The 14692-nt window shown below is 51.7% G+C and overlaps 1 protein-coding gene across 1 annotated transcript; it reads left to right on the forward strand.

Moving 5' to 3' along the window:
• Nucleotides 1-8415: 8415 nt before the first annotated feature.
• On the forward strand, nucleotides 8416-12217 carry EPOP (elongin BC and polycomb repressive complex 2 associated protein). Its single transcript, XM_038547485.1, has one exon. It carries the CDS (start codon nucleotides 9399-9401, stop codon nucleotides 10536-10538), a length of 1140 nt encoding a protein of 379 aa, XP_038403413.1. The 5' UTR covers nucleotides 8416-9398; the 3' UTR covers nucleotides 10539-12217.
• Nucleotides 12218-14692: the final 2475 nt, after the last annotated feature.

A 14692-nucleotide genomic window follows, 5' to 3' on the forward strand; every position in this document is an offset into this window, starting at 1 on the left:
AGCATTACCCATGAGGTATTTTTGCTAGTCTAGTCAACCTGAATCTAATCAAGCCTATAGATCTAATTTCCAGTTTGTAGGAAATACAGGATAAACAACACCACGAGGAAGCAATCAGAGAAATCTAGAAGGTGGGACATGATGTCTGTAATTTACTTAAAATACTTCAGCAATTCAACAACTCAATGGCATGGGGGAAGAAGTTGTTCTAGATTTAAATGAAACTTAAGAGACATAACCAATTGCAATGTGTGGACCTGATTTATATTCTAGTTGGAACAGGCAAAATGCAAACACATTTTGGGGGGATAGTCTGAGAAATTTGAATATGGTCTGGGTATTGGATGATATTAAGGGATTATTGTTAATTTTGTAAGGTGTGGTAAAAATATTGTATTTTAAAAAATATTTAATTTATTTGAGAGAGAGAACAGGGGAAGGGCAGAAGGGGGAGAGAGAGGGAGAGGGAGAAAAGGAAGGGCAGAAGGGGGAGGGAGAGGGAGAAAGTCTCAAGCAGATTCTAAGCTGAGAGCAGAGCCTGATGCAGGGCTCTATCTCAGACCCCGAGATCATGACCCAAGTAGACATCAAGAGTCAGACGCTCAACTGACTGGCTCCCAAATCATAACATCATATTAAGAAAACTTCCTATTTAGGGATGCACAGTCATGCAAACTCTAAATCACTTGAAAATATTTCAGCAAACATGATAAATATGCAAAATGTTAATAATTATTAACATAATTGCCCATCTAGATAATGGGTATATAAGGGTTTATTTTACTGTTCTCTGCTTTTCTCTAGGTTACAGATGTGCATAATTAAAAAGATTTTTAGGAGTGCCTGAGTGGCTCAGCCAGTTAAGTGTCTGCCTTTGGCTCAGGTCATGATCCCAGGGTCCTCGGATTAAGTCCCACACTGGGCTCCCTGCTCTGAGGAGACCCTGCTTCTCCATCTCCCTCTGCCTGCCAACTCCCCCTGCTTGCACGCTCTCTCTCTGTCAAGTAAATAAATAAAATCTTTAAAAAGCATAAAAAAGATTTTTAAAATGTATTTGAGAGCCAGGGATGTGTTAAACACTGAGCTAAGGCAAAGTCTAATGTGCTTCCTGTCTACGTGAAACAGAGCGTGGTAGGGGAGAGGTGAATAATGTTAATCACAGTAATGAATAAATAGTGACAAATGGGTGAAAATGATTTGAAAGAAGATACATAGGTTTTGAGGGGGGATAAAGATGGAAGCTGACCTGGTCAGGGTTTGGAGGAGTGGGAAAGGTTTTCTTTGAGGAAAAAATGATTTAGTGAAGCTCTGAATGGGAGCAGATATTGGCCAGGTACCTGTGAAGGCAGGTGGGGGGGAAAGTTTGCAGTTGGACGGAACAGTATGTGCTAAGGGGGGAGGAGTGGAGGGAGCTTGTTGCTTTAGGTACTAGAGGAGGTCTAGGTGGCTGAAGGGATAGACGATGGCACAGGGAGGTGGGAGGTGGAAGGTGAGGGTACTCATCCCCTCTTCCCAGGAGGACCAGTGGATAGGGTTGTCAGACTCAGGTAATCCTGCCTGTGAGCCAAATCAATTATTTCACTCTGCATCTGGAAAGCAGTGGGAAGCTATTAAAAGGTTTTGAGCAAGGGGTAACACAATCCAATCTGTGGCTTAGAAAGATAACTGGTGACTACGTAGAGGGCATGGTGAGATGTGGGGGTTCTGCCAGCGTAGGTGGAGTAGAGGTAGGCAGAAACAGACATGGCCATGTGACTTGGTGAAGCATTGGCTTGGAGGTGCCAGGATGACCCCAGGGTTTCTGGCTGTGGAAGTGGGTAGATAGAAGAGTCATACACTGGGACACGTTTCCCTGGAAGTGGAACCGGGTGGGGGAGCAGTGGAGGCGGGTTGCTGATGATCTGGGACAGGTTGATATTGCTGGGCTTTTGGGACACTTGAGCTAGAGGCTGGGTGGGCAGTGGAATGTCTTGGTCAGAGCTGAGAAGAGAGGTGTCTGGCTGAGCCCCCCGGTGGATGGATGCTGATTGTGGAGTGGGCACAGAAGAAGGTCCAGAGGAAAAAAAGAGAGAAATTCTGGACAGAGCCTTGACGTTTGGGCTGAGGTGGGGAGAATGAGCCTGCGCCCATACCTCGAAGGAGCAGCCAGCGAGGCAGGACAGCAGGAAAGCAGTGCCCGGGAGGTGAAGGACTATAGAAGGTTCCTAGAAAGAGGAAGTGGCCAATCATGTGGATGTTGTTGAGAGGTCAAGACGAGAGAACTGGCAAGAGCTTGCCAGTTTTGATGAGATGGACGCCACTGGGACCTCAGCAAGAGCTATTTCGGTGGTGGGTGGGGGTGGAAGCAGATGGAAGTGGGTTGAGGAGCAAGTGGGAAGTGAGAAACGGAAGACAGTGTGTAGACAGCTCTTGGGGGGAAGTTGGGCTGTGAAGGGGAGGACAGAGGGATGGGGGCTAGAGCCTATGGGGTCAAGGGAAGACCAGGCTCTTTAATGGGAGAGACGTGCTGATGGAGTTGCCTGTGTGAGAAAGATAAGGGATGACTCAGAAGGCGGATGTGCCGGGAGTGATGCCAGGGCGCCCCCTCTACTTAACAGAAAGAGATGTTGATGGCTGCTAGTTGGCAGCACATGGGACAGGCACTTGCTTGCCTCTGTTCCTTACCCATAATGTTTCCTGGGTTGGAATTATTGTCTCATGCTTCCTTTGGCATTCCTGTTCATCCTTTAGAACCTACGTGGGAGATCACCTTCTCTGAAAAGACTTCTCTTTCATATAGTTACTCTGACTTGACCGTTCCAAGGACCATGGTCATCCTCCTGTTGCTCCTTCTCAAATTAGCCTGTAATGTCCATCTCCCCAATCAGCTGCGTCCCCAATCAACTCTGAGTACCCACGGCCTGGCCTGGGGCTTGCTACAAGGGGTGGAGGGTGCTCAGTGACTGTGGAGTGACTAGACGAATGAAGTACCTATAGATATATGGAGGAAGGGATCCCTGGGTGGCCCAACGGTTTAGCGCCAGCCTTTGGCCCAGGGCGTGCTCCTGGAGACCCAGGATCGAATCCCACGTCGGGCTCCCGGTGCATGAAGCCTGCTTCTCCCTCTGCCTATGTCTCTGCCTCTCTCTCTGGGGTGTGAGTAATTAAAAAATTAAAAAAAAAGATATGTGGAGGAAGTAGAGCAGCAGGAGGGCAAGCCTGGGATAATTCTCAGGTTTGATGTGGAGCAGGGGTGGGAAAAGGAAAGAAACAGAAAGGAGAAAGGCTAGTTTATTGCCAAGAACACTGGCATTTATCAAGGGCTTCTAATAGACCAGGCATTAAAATTAAGGGTTTCTTATTTAATCCTCACAGAATCCCCAGGAGGAGTACTGTCTGTTTGTACATTCCCTGGCTTCCCCTAGTTTACTAGAATGTAAACTCTCTGAGGGCAAGGAGCTGTCCGCCTTGCTCACTGCTGTGCCTCTAACACTAGATAGGCACACAGGTAGGGTTGCTAGATGATAGACACACAGGACGTCTGGTTAAATTTGAATTACAGAGAGAAAATAATTTTTCTATGAGCACCTGGGTGGTTCAGTGGTTGAGCATCTGCCTTTGGCTCATGTCATGATCCTGAGGTCCTGCAATCTAGTCCCACATCAGGTTCCCCACAGGGAGCCTGCTTCTCCCTCCGCCTATGTCTCTGTGTCTCTCATGAATAAAGAAATAAAGTCTTTAAAAAATAATTTTTCTAGCCTAAGTGTGTTCTCTATTTTTTGTGCTACATTTGGCAATCCTGCACATAGTAGATGCTTAGTAAATATTGTTGAATAAACGTTGCTTGATTGAATGATGCAATGGGGATGCAATCAGTAAATTCCAGACCATGGGAATTCTAGATGACAGCCTCATATCTTCAATGACTAAACTGTAAGGAGAAAATAAAAAGAGTTAAAGAAGGAATTTCTAAATTAGAAGTAAGAGAAACATCAGCCACTTGAAATCCTTCTTTGGATTCTAATTCAAATAAGGCAAATTATGGGCAGCCCGATGGCTCAGAGGTTTAGCGCCGCCTTCAGCCCAGGGCCTGATCCTGGAGACCTGGGATTGAGTCCCACGTCGGGCTCCTTGCATGGGGCCTGCTTCTCCCTCTGCCTGTGTCTCTGCCTCTGTCTGTGTCTCTGTGTCTCTCATGAATAAATAAACAGAATCTTTAAAAAAAAGGCAAATTATAAAGAAAAAAATATTATAAAATAATTAGAAACTTGAACGCTGGCTGGCTATTTGATGATATTAAAGGTTGAGCATTAATTCTTTTTATCCTCTAGTTCCTTTTAGATTTGATAGCATTGGGGTTATGTTTACTTCCAAAGAGTCCTTATGTTGTAGAAATGTGAATTGAAATATTTAGGAATGAAATTGTATGATATCTGAGATTTGCTTCAAGGCAATATGGGGTATGTTCTATACCTTAATTGTAGTGTTTACATTCATTCATGAAAATTCTTTGAAAAAAGAAAAAAGAAAACTCTTTGAACTGGGCACTTAAAATGTACGTTTATTGTATGTAAATCATACGCCAGTAAAGTTGATTTTTAAAAATGGGAGTAGGGTAGGAAGTGGATGGGGTAAGGATGAAACAAGGTTGGCTGAGTTGATAAGTGTTGAAGCTGGATGTTGGGTACATGGAAGTTTATTATGCTCCTCTGTTTATTTTGTATGGGTTTGAAAATTTCCATAATAAAGCACTTTTTAAATTGCTTGAAGGAAGATGCTATTTCTATTTTACAGATGAAGAAACTAAAGCAGAGGTTAAGTAACTTGCCCCTGAATTACACAGCTGGTAAAATGATGAGTCAGGAATATGAACAGACCATCTGAGTCCAGAACTTAAGCTATTAATCATGGTTACAGGGCAGCCTGGGTGGCTCAGCTGTTTAGCGCCGCCTTCAGCCCAGGGCCTGATTCTGGAGACCCGGGATCGAGTCCCATGTCGGCCTCCCTGCATGGAGCCTGTTTCTCTCTCTGCCTGTGTCTCTGCCTCTCTCTCTGTGTCTCTCATGAATAAATAAATAAAATCTTTAGAAAAAAATCTTTTAAAAAATCATGGTTACAAATTTCCAGAGAAGGTAGAGCAAAGTGTGCTTGTGGTTACAGGGGGAGGCAGCACTGCTGGGTGAGAACAGAGTCTAATTTAGAGAATTCTGGAAGTGAGATGTACAAAAGTGGTGGTGGCTAGCTTGCAGTGCATCAAGGAATGGGTTCTTTCTTAGATTCATTGCCATGGAGTAGATTTAGATTGGGAGCATGGTCTTGGGACCCTGCTGCCTGGGTTTGAGTCTTGGCTCTGACACCAGCTAGCAGTGACCTAAAAATCTTGTGATTTTAGGTGACTTGTGAAAGTCACCTAAAAATCTCTGCCCTTAGTTTTTTTTTTAAGATTTTATTTAATTATTTAATTATTTAATTATTTATTTATTCATGAGAGATACACAGAGAGAGGCAGAGACATAGGCTGAAGGAGAAGCAGGCTCCCTGTGGGAAGGCTAATGCAGGACTCGATCACAGGACCCTGGGGTCCTGACCTGAGCCAAAGGCAGACACTCAACCACTAAGCCATCCAGGTACCCCTACTTTTCCCAGTTTGGCAGTTTCTTAAAAAGTTAATATAAATTTACCATATGACCTGGCAATTCCTCTCTTAACATGAAAACATATGTCCACATGAAGAATTGTATGCCAATGTCCATAACAGTATTATTCGTAATAACTGAGAAGTGGAAACAACCCAAATGTGGTTGGCTACACAAAATGTGATGTGTCCACACTATGGAATACTACTCAGTGATAAAAAAGAACGGACTGCTAGTACATGCTACGGTATGGGTAAACCTCCAAAACATGCTTTTGTGAAGTAGTCAGACGCAAAGACCACATATGTTGTGATTCCATTTCTATGAAATGTCCAGAAAAGACAGATCTATATGGGCAGAAAGTAGATTAGTCACCCGGGGCCGGGGGTGGGAATGGGGAGTTACTGTAAGTGGAGATGAAGGATTTCTTAGGAAATGTTCTAAAATTGGATTGTGGTGATAGTTGTGTAACCTTGTAAGTTTAATAACATTCATTGACTTGGATACTTAAAATGGGTTATATATGGTATGTAAAATTAAAAAAAAATAGTGCCTATCTCCTAGAATTGTTATGGGGATTACATAACATTAAGTTCCTAGACAGAGACTGGAATGCAGTCTCTAGAAGTTACTGTACTGGGCTGGACCTCTGGGGCTCCTTCTCTGCTGTGCCCTTCCAGGGAAAGGACCACTGAGCTGCTCCCAAATCCTTAAACACAGGCCTTCGGGTGAGACCCAGATGGGCCACGGAGGGGGAAGGGCTGGCTTCCAACTCTCTCCAGGCCCTTTCCTATCCCTTATTCCTGAGGTGTCAGATGGGACCCAGCATCCAGCCTTGTCCCTCTTTTTCTCCTCTGTGGGGAAGGGCTCCTGAGAAGGGTGTTGCCTCCTCATCTTGCCAGCTAAGGATGGGGTCGAGTGTCCTCTACTGTAGGCAATGGGAATTGCAACAGCCCGGCCAGCCCGCTCACCTCACCCTCCTGACTGGTGAGGAGCACTGTTACCCCTTTTTACTGAGAGGGACACGGAGACTCAGAGTGTGTAAGTGACCTGCCCAGGGTTGCACAGCAGGCACCCCCAGCCTACGCCCTCTGAAAATGGAGGCTTGATGACTTCAGGTCCTTTCAGCTAGAGTTACTCACACCAACCCCTGCTGTTTGTAAAGTGCTTCCATGCCCACAACCCAGCATTCCCATCTGGGCTGTATTCTGGGGGTGCCTGATTCAAGGAAGGAGAAGTGGAGGTGGAAGGAATTCCTTCTCCAGGGAAGGACTCCCAACAGTAATGATCCCAACTAAAGCCCCTAAACTCAGATCTGAAGGACCGAAGGCTTTTGGAGTGAGAGAAGGAGGAGGCCGTTGATCTGCATGGTTAGGTAAGATTCATTCATTTATTCATACTGAAGAACTTCCTGAGCATTTTCTCCTTATGTCAACACTACACTAGGCACAGGAATGCAAATATGAGTGAGACTATAGGGGAGGATCAAAGGAGTTTCCTAGTCCAGGTTCCTGTAGGTGGGGCCCAAACTCCCTCCCCAGGATCTCAGCAGCGGAGGCTGAAGGAGTACAGTGGGAGGTTGAAGCAGATGCCTTCCGCCCCATAAGCAAAAGAAATCTGTCACTGCTGTCTCAGGGTAAGAGTTTTCAGCATTGTCCCCCAGAAGAGACAGCTGTGAAGATCATCATCCTTCCAGAATTTTCCTCCTGTGTGTGTATGGGGGGAGGGGTTGCAGAAAGTGGGGAGGGGAGCCAAGGCTTTTGGAGCACTCAGGAATCCTGGAGTGCAGACCTGGCAAGATCCCAGGATATCCCCTAGGACAACTGCCCTGAAGGCTTCTACCGAAGATTCTAGGGGGTTTTTGGAGCAATAGAACATCATACCCTCCGGTTCCTCAAACCCTGGCTTCACCTCAGGGCCTTTATCTGTGGCCTCTGCAGAAGGAACCCCTTCCTCCCAAATGTTATTTGATGATGACAGAAAAATGATTCTTCTGTTGTCACTGCCAGGAGCCCCAGGACGCAAGCTGCATCATTTGCCCCTTTACAGAAACCCAGTCTTACCCTGGCTCCAGAAGGAGATATTCTCTCTGTGACACTCTCCCCAACTTCCATATTCCTACTCCAAGCTATCATACCAATTTCTTTATATCTCTGGGGATGGGAAGCAGCCATATTCCAGTAACCTGATTTTTATCAAGAGAGAAACACTTCAGGGATTCATTCATTCACTGCAAATATTTATTGAGCACCTATTAAGTCTGGGCACTGTTTAAGGCAGTAGGGATGCAGTAGTGATTAAGATGAAGTTCTTGTCAGCTCATTTCCAGACTAATGAGAAACAGACAATAAAAATAAATATGTTCAGACTTTCGTATAATAGTAAGCTATACAGAAACTAAAGAAAGTTAAGGGGGATAGTACATGTTGGGGAGAGGTGGTCCTTCATCATTAGGATTTATTTGGGAGGGGAGATAATTCACTTTTTTTTTTTTTTTTTTTGCTTCACTCTCCTTGGAGACAAGAGGGTCTAGGTGTCCCCTACTCTGGACTCCTCGGCCCATTTTGGCAGCTCAGCTTCAGAGGGCAGCGTCTTGGTATTTGAAGGGGCCGGAAAACCAGCCCCTGGTAATTTGGTCAAGGGGCCATTAGAAACTGCATTAGAGAAACGCAAACAAGCCTATTTATCATCTTTCCTGGGTGAAATAATACTCACCGCCCCCCCCCATTGATTTTTTTTTCCTTTGTTCATCTTGCACACACTGAATGCCTAACTCCTTTTTCAACATTTTTCTTTCTTTTTTCTTTTTTTTTTAGCTCAGTGTGTGCCAGGCGCTGTTCTCGGGCTCCGGAACAGAGAGGAAGGAGACATTCTCTGCCCGCGGGAGTCCCTGCCTTGGCAAAGCTTGTAAACAACCATCGCCTCACTTCAGTTTTTCACCCAACTCAGTGTTCGCGATCCATCTATGTTGATTCATGCAGCCCGCAAGAGGGTAGATGTGAACATTCCCATTTTACAGATGCGAAAACCGTGGCTGCTAAGCGAAAAGCGACGCGTTCCGCGACGACTAGAGGGCGGGACGCCACCGGGCCACGTGCAGCGGCGCGTCTCGCCCCTCGCGATCCCACCCGCACACGCTCCCTCTCCTCCTCCCTCCCAGCCGCCGCCGCGCCGGGTCCACGTGTGTGTGTCTGTGTGCGGAATGGGGACGGGGGCGGTGCCGCCGGAGGGGTGGGGTCCAGGCCAACGTCACAGGCAGCGGCGCCCAATCAGCGGCGGGCTCGCGGCCCCGGCGCTGGTATTGGGGCAGCGAGGGGGCAGTTCTCTATAACGCGGTCTCCGGGAGCCAGCGGGGAAGAAAGAAGCCGAGCGGGCGGAAGGCGCCCTCCCCGCCGCCTGGGCCCGGGCACCGGGTGCCGGGCCCGGGGTCCTTCCCGCCTCCCGCGGCCGCCGGCCGCTTTGTTTCCCCGGCCTCTGCGCCCTGGTCTACTCGAGAGGGGCTCCCGCCGGGGCTGCGCAGGGAACGCGGCGGCAGGAAGGGCGGCCGACCGCGCCGGGACTCGCAGGGACCCAGGAGTCCGGCCGCCGGGAGGGCCGCGTGACGAGATCGAGGAGGGAGCCAGAGCTCCGCGGCCCGGGGTTGCGGGCCGGGGGCGCCCGTGAGCAGAGACCTCCCCGTCGAGGGGGGGCGATGTTCCCCTCGCCCGTGGGCTCTTCGGGCAGCCCGGGCACACCGCCGCTGGGACCAGGGCCCCCGCAGTGGGCACCCCCCCGGGCGGTTCCATGGAAACTCTGTGCCCCGCTCCCCGCCTCGCAGTGCCGGCGTCCCCGCGAGGGTCGCCCTGCTCCCCGACACCCCGGAAGCCGCGTCGGGGGACCCAGGAGTTCTCTCCGCTGTGCCTGCGTGCCCTTGCCTTCTGCGCCCTTGCCAAACCTCGGGCGTCCTCTCTGGACCTGGGGCCTGGGGAGCTGGCGCCGCGGGGCCCGGTGCTGCTGGGCCCTCGCGCCCCCCTGTGCACCGGCGGCTGGGCCCCGGATGGCCTGAAGCACCTCGCGGGACCCGCCGGGCGGTCCAGCGACCCGGACTCCCCGGCCGGTCAGGATGCCGACGCCGCAGTGTGCCGGGGCCGCGGCGAGGAGGAAGAGGGCGGAGGCGGTTTCCCGCACTTGGGCTCTCGCTCCGGCGGACCTCCCGGCCGCTGCCCGGCGCCCCGGCGCCCTCGGGAATCTCCGACCAGCTCCGCCTCCGCTCCGCCTCGGCCAGCCTCGGGTCTCGACTCCCAGCCCGGCCCCGCCGCCAGCCCCCATCAGGAGCCCGGTTCCCCGCCTCCGCCGCCACCTGCGGGCCTCGCCCCCGAGCCCGCGGGTCCCGGGGCCGCGCCGGAGCCGCCCGCGCCGGGCCAGACGGCCGCAGTCGATGGAAACGCCCCGCAGGCCGCCCCGGAGGCACCGGCCGCCAGCCCCCCGACGGCCGGCGGAGCCCCGGCCGCGCCCGGCGATCTGCGCCAGGAACATTTCGATCGTCTGATCCGCCGGTCGAAACTTTGGTGTTACGCGAAGGGCTTCGCCCTCGACACTCCGAGTTTGCGCCGGGGCCCGGAGCGGCCGCCTGCGAAAGGGCCCGCCCGGGGAACCGCCAAGAAACGCCGACGGCCGCCGCCCCCCCATCGCAGCGCACAGCCCCGCCGCCCGGCACCGACGCTCCCCACCTCGAGCACCTTCAGCCTCCTCGACTCCTTCCCCTGCCCCCCGGCCCTGGTGGTGGGGGAGGACGGAGACTTAGGGCCGGCATCCTCGCTTCGCCTGCAGGGAGACGCTAAGCCCCCGCCTGCCCACCCGCTGTGGAGGTGGCAGATAGGGGGTCCTGCTGTCCCTGAGCCCCCAGGCCTCAAATTCTGGGGGATCAACCTGGAGGAACTTTGAGCCTGAGACCTCTTCTGCCAACGGGGAAAATTTGGGGCCACGGCCAAGCTTTGGGCCCCAGGATAGGGCCTCGTTTCTCACATTTTGCCTGTTCCTTTACGTTTTATGGGCTGCGGTCAGAGGGACCTCAAGTGACAGTGATCTTCAAGCACCTAAGTGTTTGGGGTGACACCCCCTCCCCCTCATCCTTTGGAGACGAACCAAGGGCTGCAGTCAGGAGAAGGCTTAACGGAAAAAGGCTTAATGACATAGATTCCAATCCCTCCCCTCTTCCATCTCGGATCTCTGGGGGCAGGGCCTTCACCCCAGGGGGAGTAAAGGAGGCTACCGCTCAAAGACAAGGAAAAAAAAGAGGGAGAGAGACCTTGGTGATGGACAAACCGGTTGTTTCTGTGGGCGAGCCTGGGGTGGAGGGGGCCGTCGTGGGGGTGGGGAGGTGATTGGCAGCTCCCTGGGGGCATCCCCCACCCCCACCATCCAGGCCTTTAACCCTTCACTCCCCTCCGGCCTTCCCCTGCACTCCGAGCCCCGCCAGAGCCTTCATGGGGGAGGGGACAGCCTGAGCTGGGGACAGCCTGAGCTAGGGGCAGATCACTCCCTCCCTCTTTTCCCGAGCCCTCTCCCCCTGACCAAGGCAGGTGACCCCTAATTGGTGATGTCTTCAGTCTCAGCCACCAGCCTTTCCCCTTTTGTCCGCTTTTTGAAGTTTCTCCCTTTTAATTTTTCCTGTTTGCTTTCAGTTTAAAAGGTCCAATGGGTAAAATAGGTCCTCCTCCTGGATCCATCAGCCCCCCTCCCCCAGTTTGCTTCTCTGGTTTGTAGGGGACTGGCCGGGGGACCGCCTCCCCTCCAAAGGCGCAGACCTTGCCTGGGGAAAGGGCCGGGGATGGTCCCAGGGAAAGTAATAGAAGGTGGAAGAGTCAATAAAATCAGACCAAACAAGTTGCCTTTCGAGGTCCTCTCCACCGATTTATGCTTGAGAGAGGGTGGAGGTAGAGGGCAGGCCTGGGTCCAGTCTTTGGACACCCAAAACTCAGCCCCCTCAAAGGCTAGAGGTGAGGCCAGCTGCTCCTTACAGAAGGGGTAAATTGAGGAGTTCTTGCCCTAACCTCCAGGGTCCCGCGGGGCCTGAAGGAGCGGAGTTTGAGTTTGAATGGGAGCTGGGCTAGTTGTCTGCAGCTTCCTTCCCTAACTCCAGGCATTTCGGGAGTTGTCAGGGACCTGATGGATCCGATGGGGGCAGGGCTAGGGGATTAGTTTTGAGGTCAGAGGTGCTGTTTTCCAGGGGGGGAGGGGAGTGGTAGGCCTGGACCCCGCCCCGGCTGCTGCTGGGAGGACCCCCTAGAGTTTGAGAGGGCTGAACTGGCCCTCTCCTCCACCCAGGTGAGGTCAGGGGAGGTTAGCTCTTAGGGAGACTCCTTAGGTGTGAGGGGAACCTGGGGGTGACAGATCTGCCCGCCAAGTGAGGGACCCAGTGACCCTTCTGCCCACACTAGTGAATAGCACCCCCTTGCCCCCCCCAAAACGGGGTGAGGGAGGAACAGTTCCCACGTTCGATACTGGGGAAGGACTTGTCTCCTTTTCTGTGAAAATGCTTTGTAAAAAGTTGTTATTGTTTGCATAGAGCAGATTCCCGAGAAAAACTGTTTGGGGCCACAAAAATTTTGTTTGTTTTAAAAGCTGTCTCTTCTCATTTTTTTTCCCACCCCCACCCCAAGGGGGTGAGGATGGGGGTGGGGTAGGTGGGCGTGGGTTGGACTTTGCTCTCTTTCTCCTCAACATCTGGCCTTTCTGAACCCGGCTGACCTCCCCTCCCCCCTCCAGCTGTGTTGTGGGGAGGAGGGGGAGGGCAGGGAGAGGGCCTCCCACTCCTGTGCTTCAGGGTTCAGGGGTATCCAGCTTATTTTACGCCCCTCAAGATCGGGGAAGGCGGAGGAAAAAGGCCGACCTGAGAGGTGGGAAGAGGGGGTCTTGTCTATAAGGAGAAATTCTGAAAGGCAGGCTCCCGTTTTTAAAAATCTCCCTGCTTTTACTAATGTGGTCCGGGGTCAGCTTTGGCCCTTTCTCCACCAGCCTGGGCGGGATGGTGCGCGCTCTGGGAGCAGGAGGAAGGGGGGTCCTTAGAATACCCTTTGCGGACTCTACTTCCCTGACAGTGAGGTGTGATGCAGTGAATTTGTCTGCCCTCCTTCCTCCTTTGGTGAAAGCATTCAACATTAAACCTTAGCCTGGAAGGAGTCTAGGCGGTGAGTTAAAAAACACACCTTTTGGCCAGACCTGGAACTCCCCTCCCTTGCTGAATGGTTTAATTTGGAGAAACTCAGGGCTAGAAGCCTCTCTAGAAGCTTTCTAGTCATTCCGCAGAATGGGGAACTGTATTAGTTTTCCTGCAGCTGCTGTAACAATTTACCACAAACTTGGTGCCTTCCAACAAAGGGAAATCTTTCCTCTCACGCTTCTGGAGGCCAGGGGTCCAAAGTTAAGTTGTTGGGAGGGCCCTGCTCTCTCCCAAGGCTATCGAGGAGAATCCCTTCCCTGCTTCTTCCAGCTCCTGGAGGCTCCAGGCGTTCCTTGGGTTGCGGCCACATCACTCCCATCTGCCTCCATCTACACGTGGCCCTCCCTCCCTCCCTCCCTCTACTTGTGTCTTTTATAAGGACACTTATGGATTTAGGGCACACCCAGATAATCTAGCATGAGTTCATTTTGCCAGTCGTAATTTGGTTACATCTGGAAAGACCCTTGTTCCAAATAAGGTCACATTCATAGGTTTCGGAGGGAGGGGAGTTAGGATACAGAGATCTTTTTGGGGTATTGCCATTCAGCCCATTACAGAAATGGAGTTCCTGAAAGGGGAAACTTGCCCAGATTTTCTGGGGGAAGGAAGCACATGCTGCAGTATGTGGGGTTGGTTGGGTGTGGGGCCGTAAGTCTTCCTGAATTGGAGCAGTTTGGAGAAAGAGTAGACTTGGACTCCTTGCTTTTTCCAGGCTAACCCCAAGGATGCTAGGACTCCACCCCCCACAATACTGAGCCAGGAGGGCAACTCAGTCTCCCCAGAAGGGTCCCATGAGTCTCCCTTCCTCCCTTCCTGTTTCCGCGCCCTCCCTTTGGAGCCCTCCCTTTGGAGCCTCTTCAGTGTCCCCAGCCCCTGTTCTTAGATTGTCATTAGGTGTGTGTCCTTCCTTCTCCCTCTCTCCACCCAAACTTCGCATCCTCTGATGCTCTGCCAGTGGTCCCCATGTGTTTGGTGGGATATGGAGGTGGAGGGTCTTCCTTGGCTTCTGCCTGGGTCTCTTTCTGGGTGTTCTCTTTCCTTTCAGTCTCAGATGGTCTCTCTTCTGTGCCCCCCCCCCCCAACAGCTCTGGGGCCAGTTGTCTGCCCCTCCTCATCAAGACCACCTGCAGGACCCTGAGAGTGAAGGGACTCCTTAAATTGTGTTCCCCAGGCGCCTTGCCCGCCTCTTTCTAGTCTAGCTCTGCTTGCCATACCTCCCTCCTCCTGGGAGCTGCCCCCACATATTCTGCTTCTTGCCTCTTAAATCTTTGCAGCTTGACTTCTCCCTGACATGACTTTTTCCAGAGTCACTCACCACAGCCCCCCAACCACACATCCAGGGGTTGCCTCCGGGCCATCCTGACCCTTGTGTTCCTCCATGACTTCTGCTGGATATTCACCAGGGTCGGTTAGTTCTCCTCCCATAAGAAGTCCCTGCTCTGGGGCAGCCTGGGTGGCTTGGTGGTTTAGCACTGCCTTCGGCCCAGGGCATGATCCTGGAGACTGAGGACTGAGTCCCATGTCAGGTTCCCTGCATGGAGAACTCTCTGCTTGTGTCTCTGCCTCTCTGTGTGTGTGTGTCTCTCATAGATAAATAAATAATAATCTTAAAAAGAAATAAAAATAAAGGGATCCCTGGGTGGCTCAGCCGTTTAGTGCCTGCCTTTGGCCCAGGGTGTGGAGTCCCAGGATCGATTCCTGCATCAGGCTCCCTGCCTTGAGCCTGCTTTTCCTCCCTCTGCCTGTGCCTCTGCCGCTCTCTGTGTCTCTCATGAATGAATAAATAAAATCTTTAAAAAAATAGAAATAAAAATAAAGTAGTCCCTGCTTTGTCTTCTCTGCTCCCTCTTTTTCCTCTGACTTCAGGAAGCTTTAA

Source organism: Canis lupus, chromosome 9 (assembly GCF_011100685.1).
Source record: "Canis lupus familiaris isolate Mischka breed German Shepherd chromosome 9, alternate assembly UU_Cfam_GSD_1.0, whole genome shotgun sequence".
NCBI lineage: Eukaryota > Metazoa > Chordata > Mammalia > Carnivora > Canidae > Canis > Canis lupus.

What these genes read in the sequence shown, in the direction of transcription:
- EPOP (XM_038547485.1), top strand. Translation starts at nt 9,399, where the DNA reads ATGGAAACTCTGTGCCCCGCTCCCCGCCTCGCAGTGCCGGCGTCCCCG.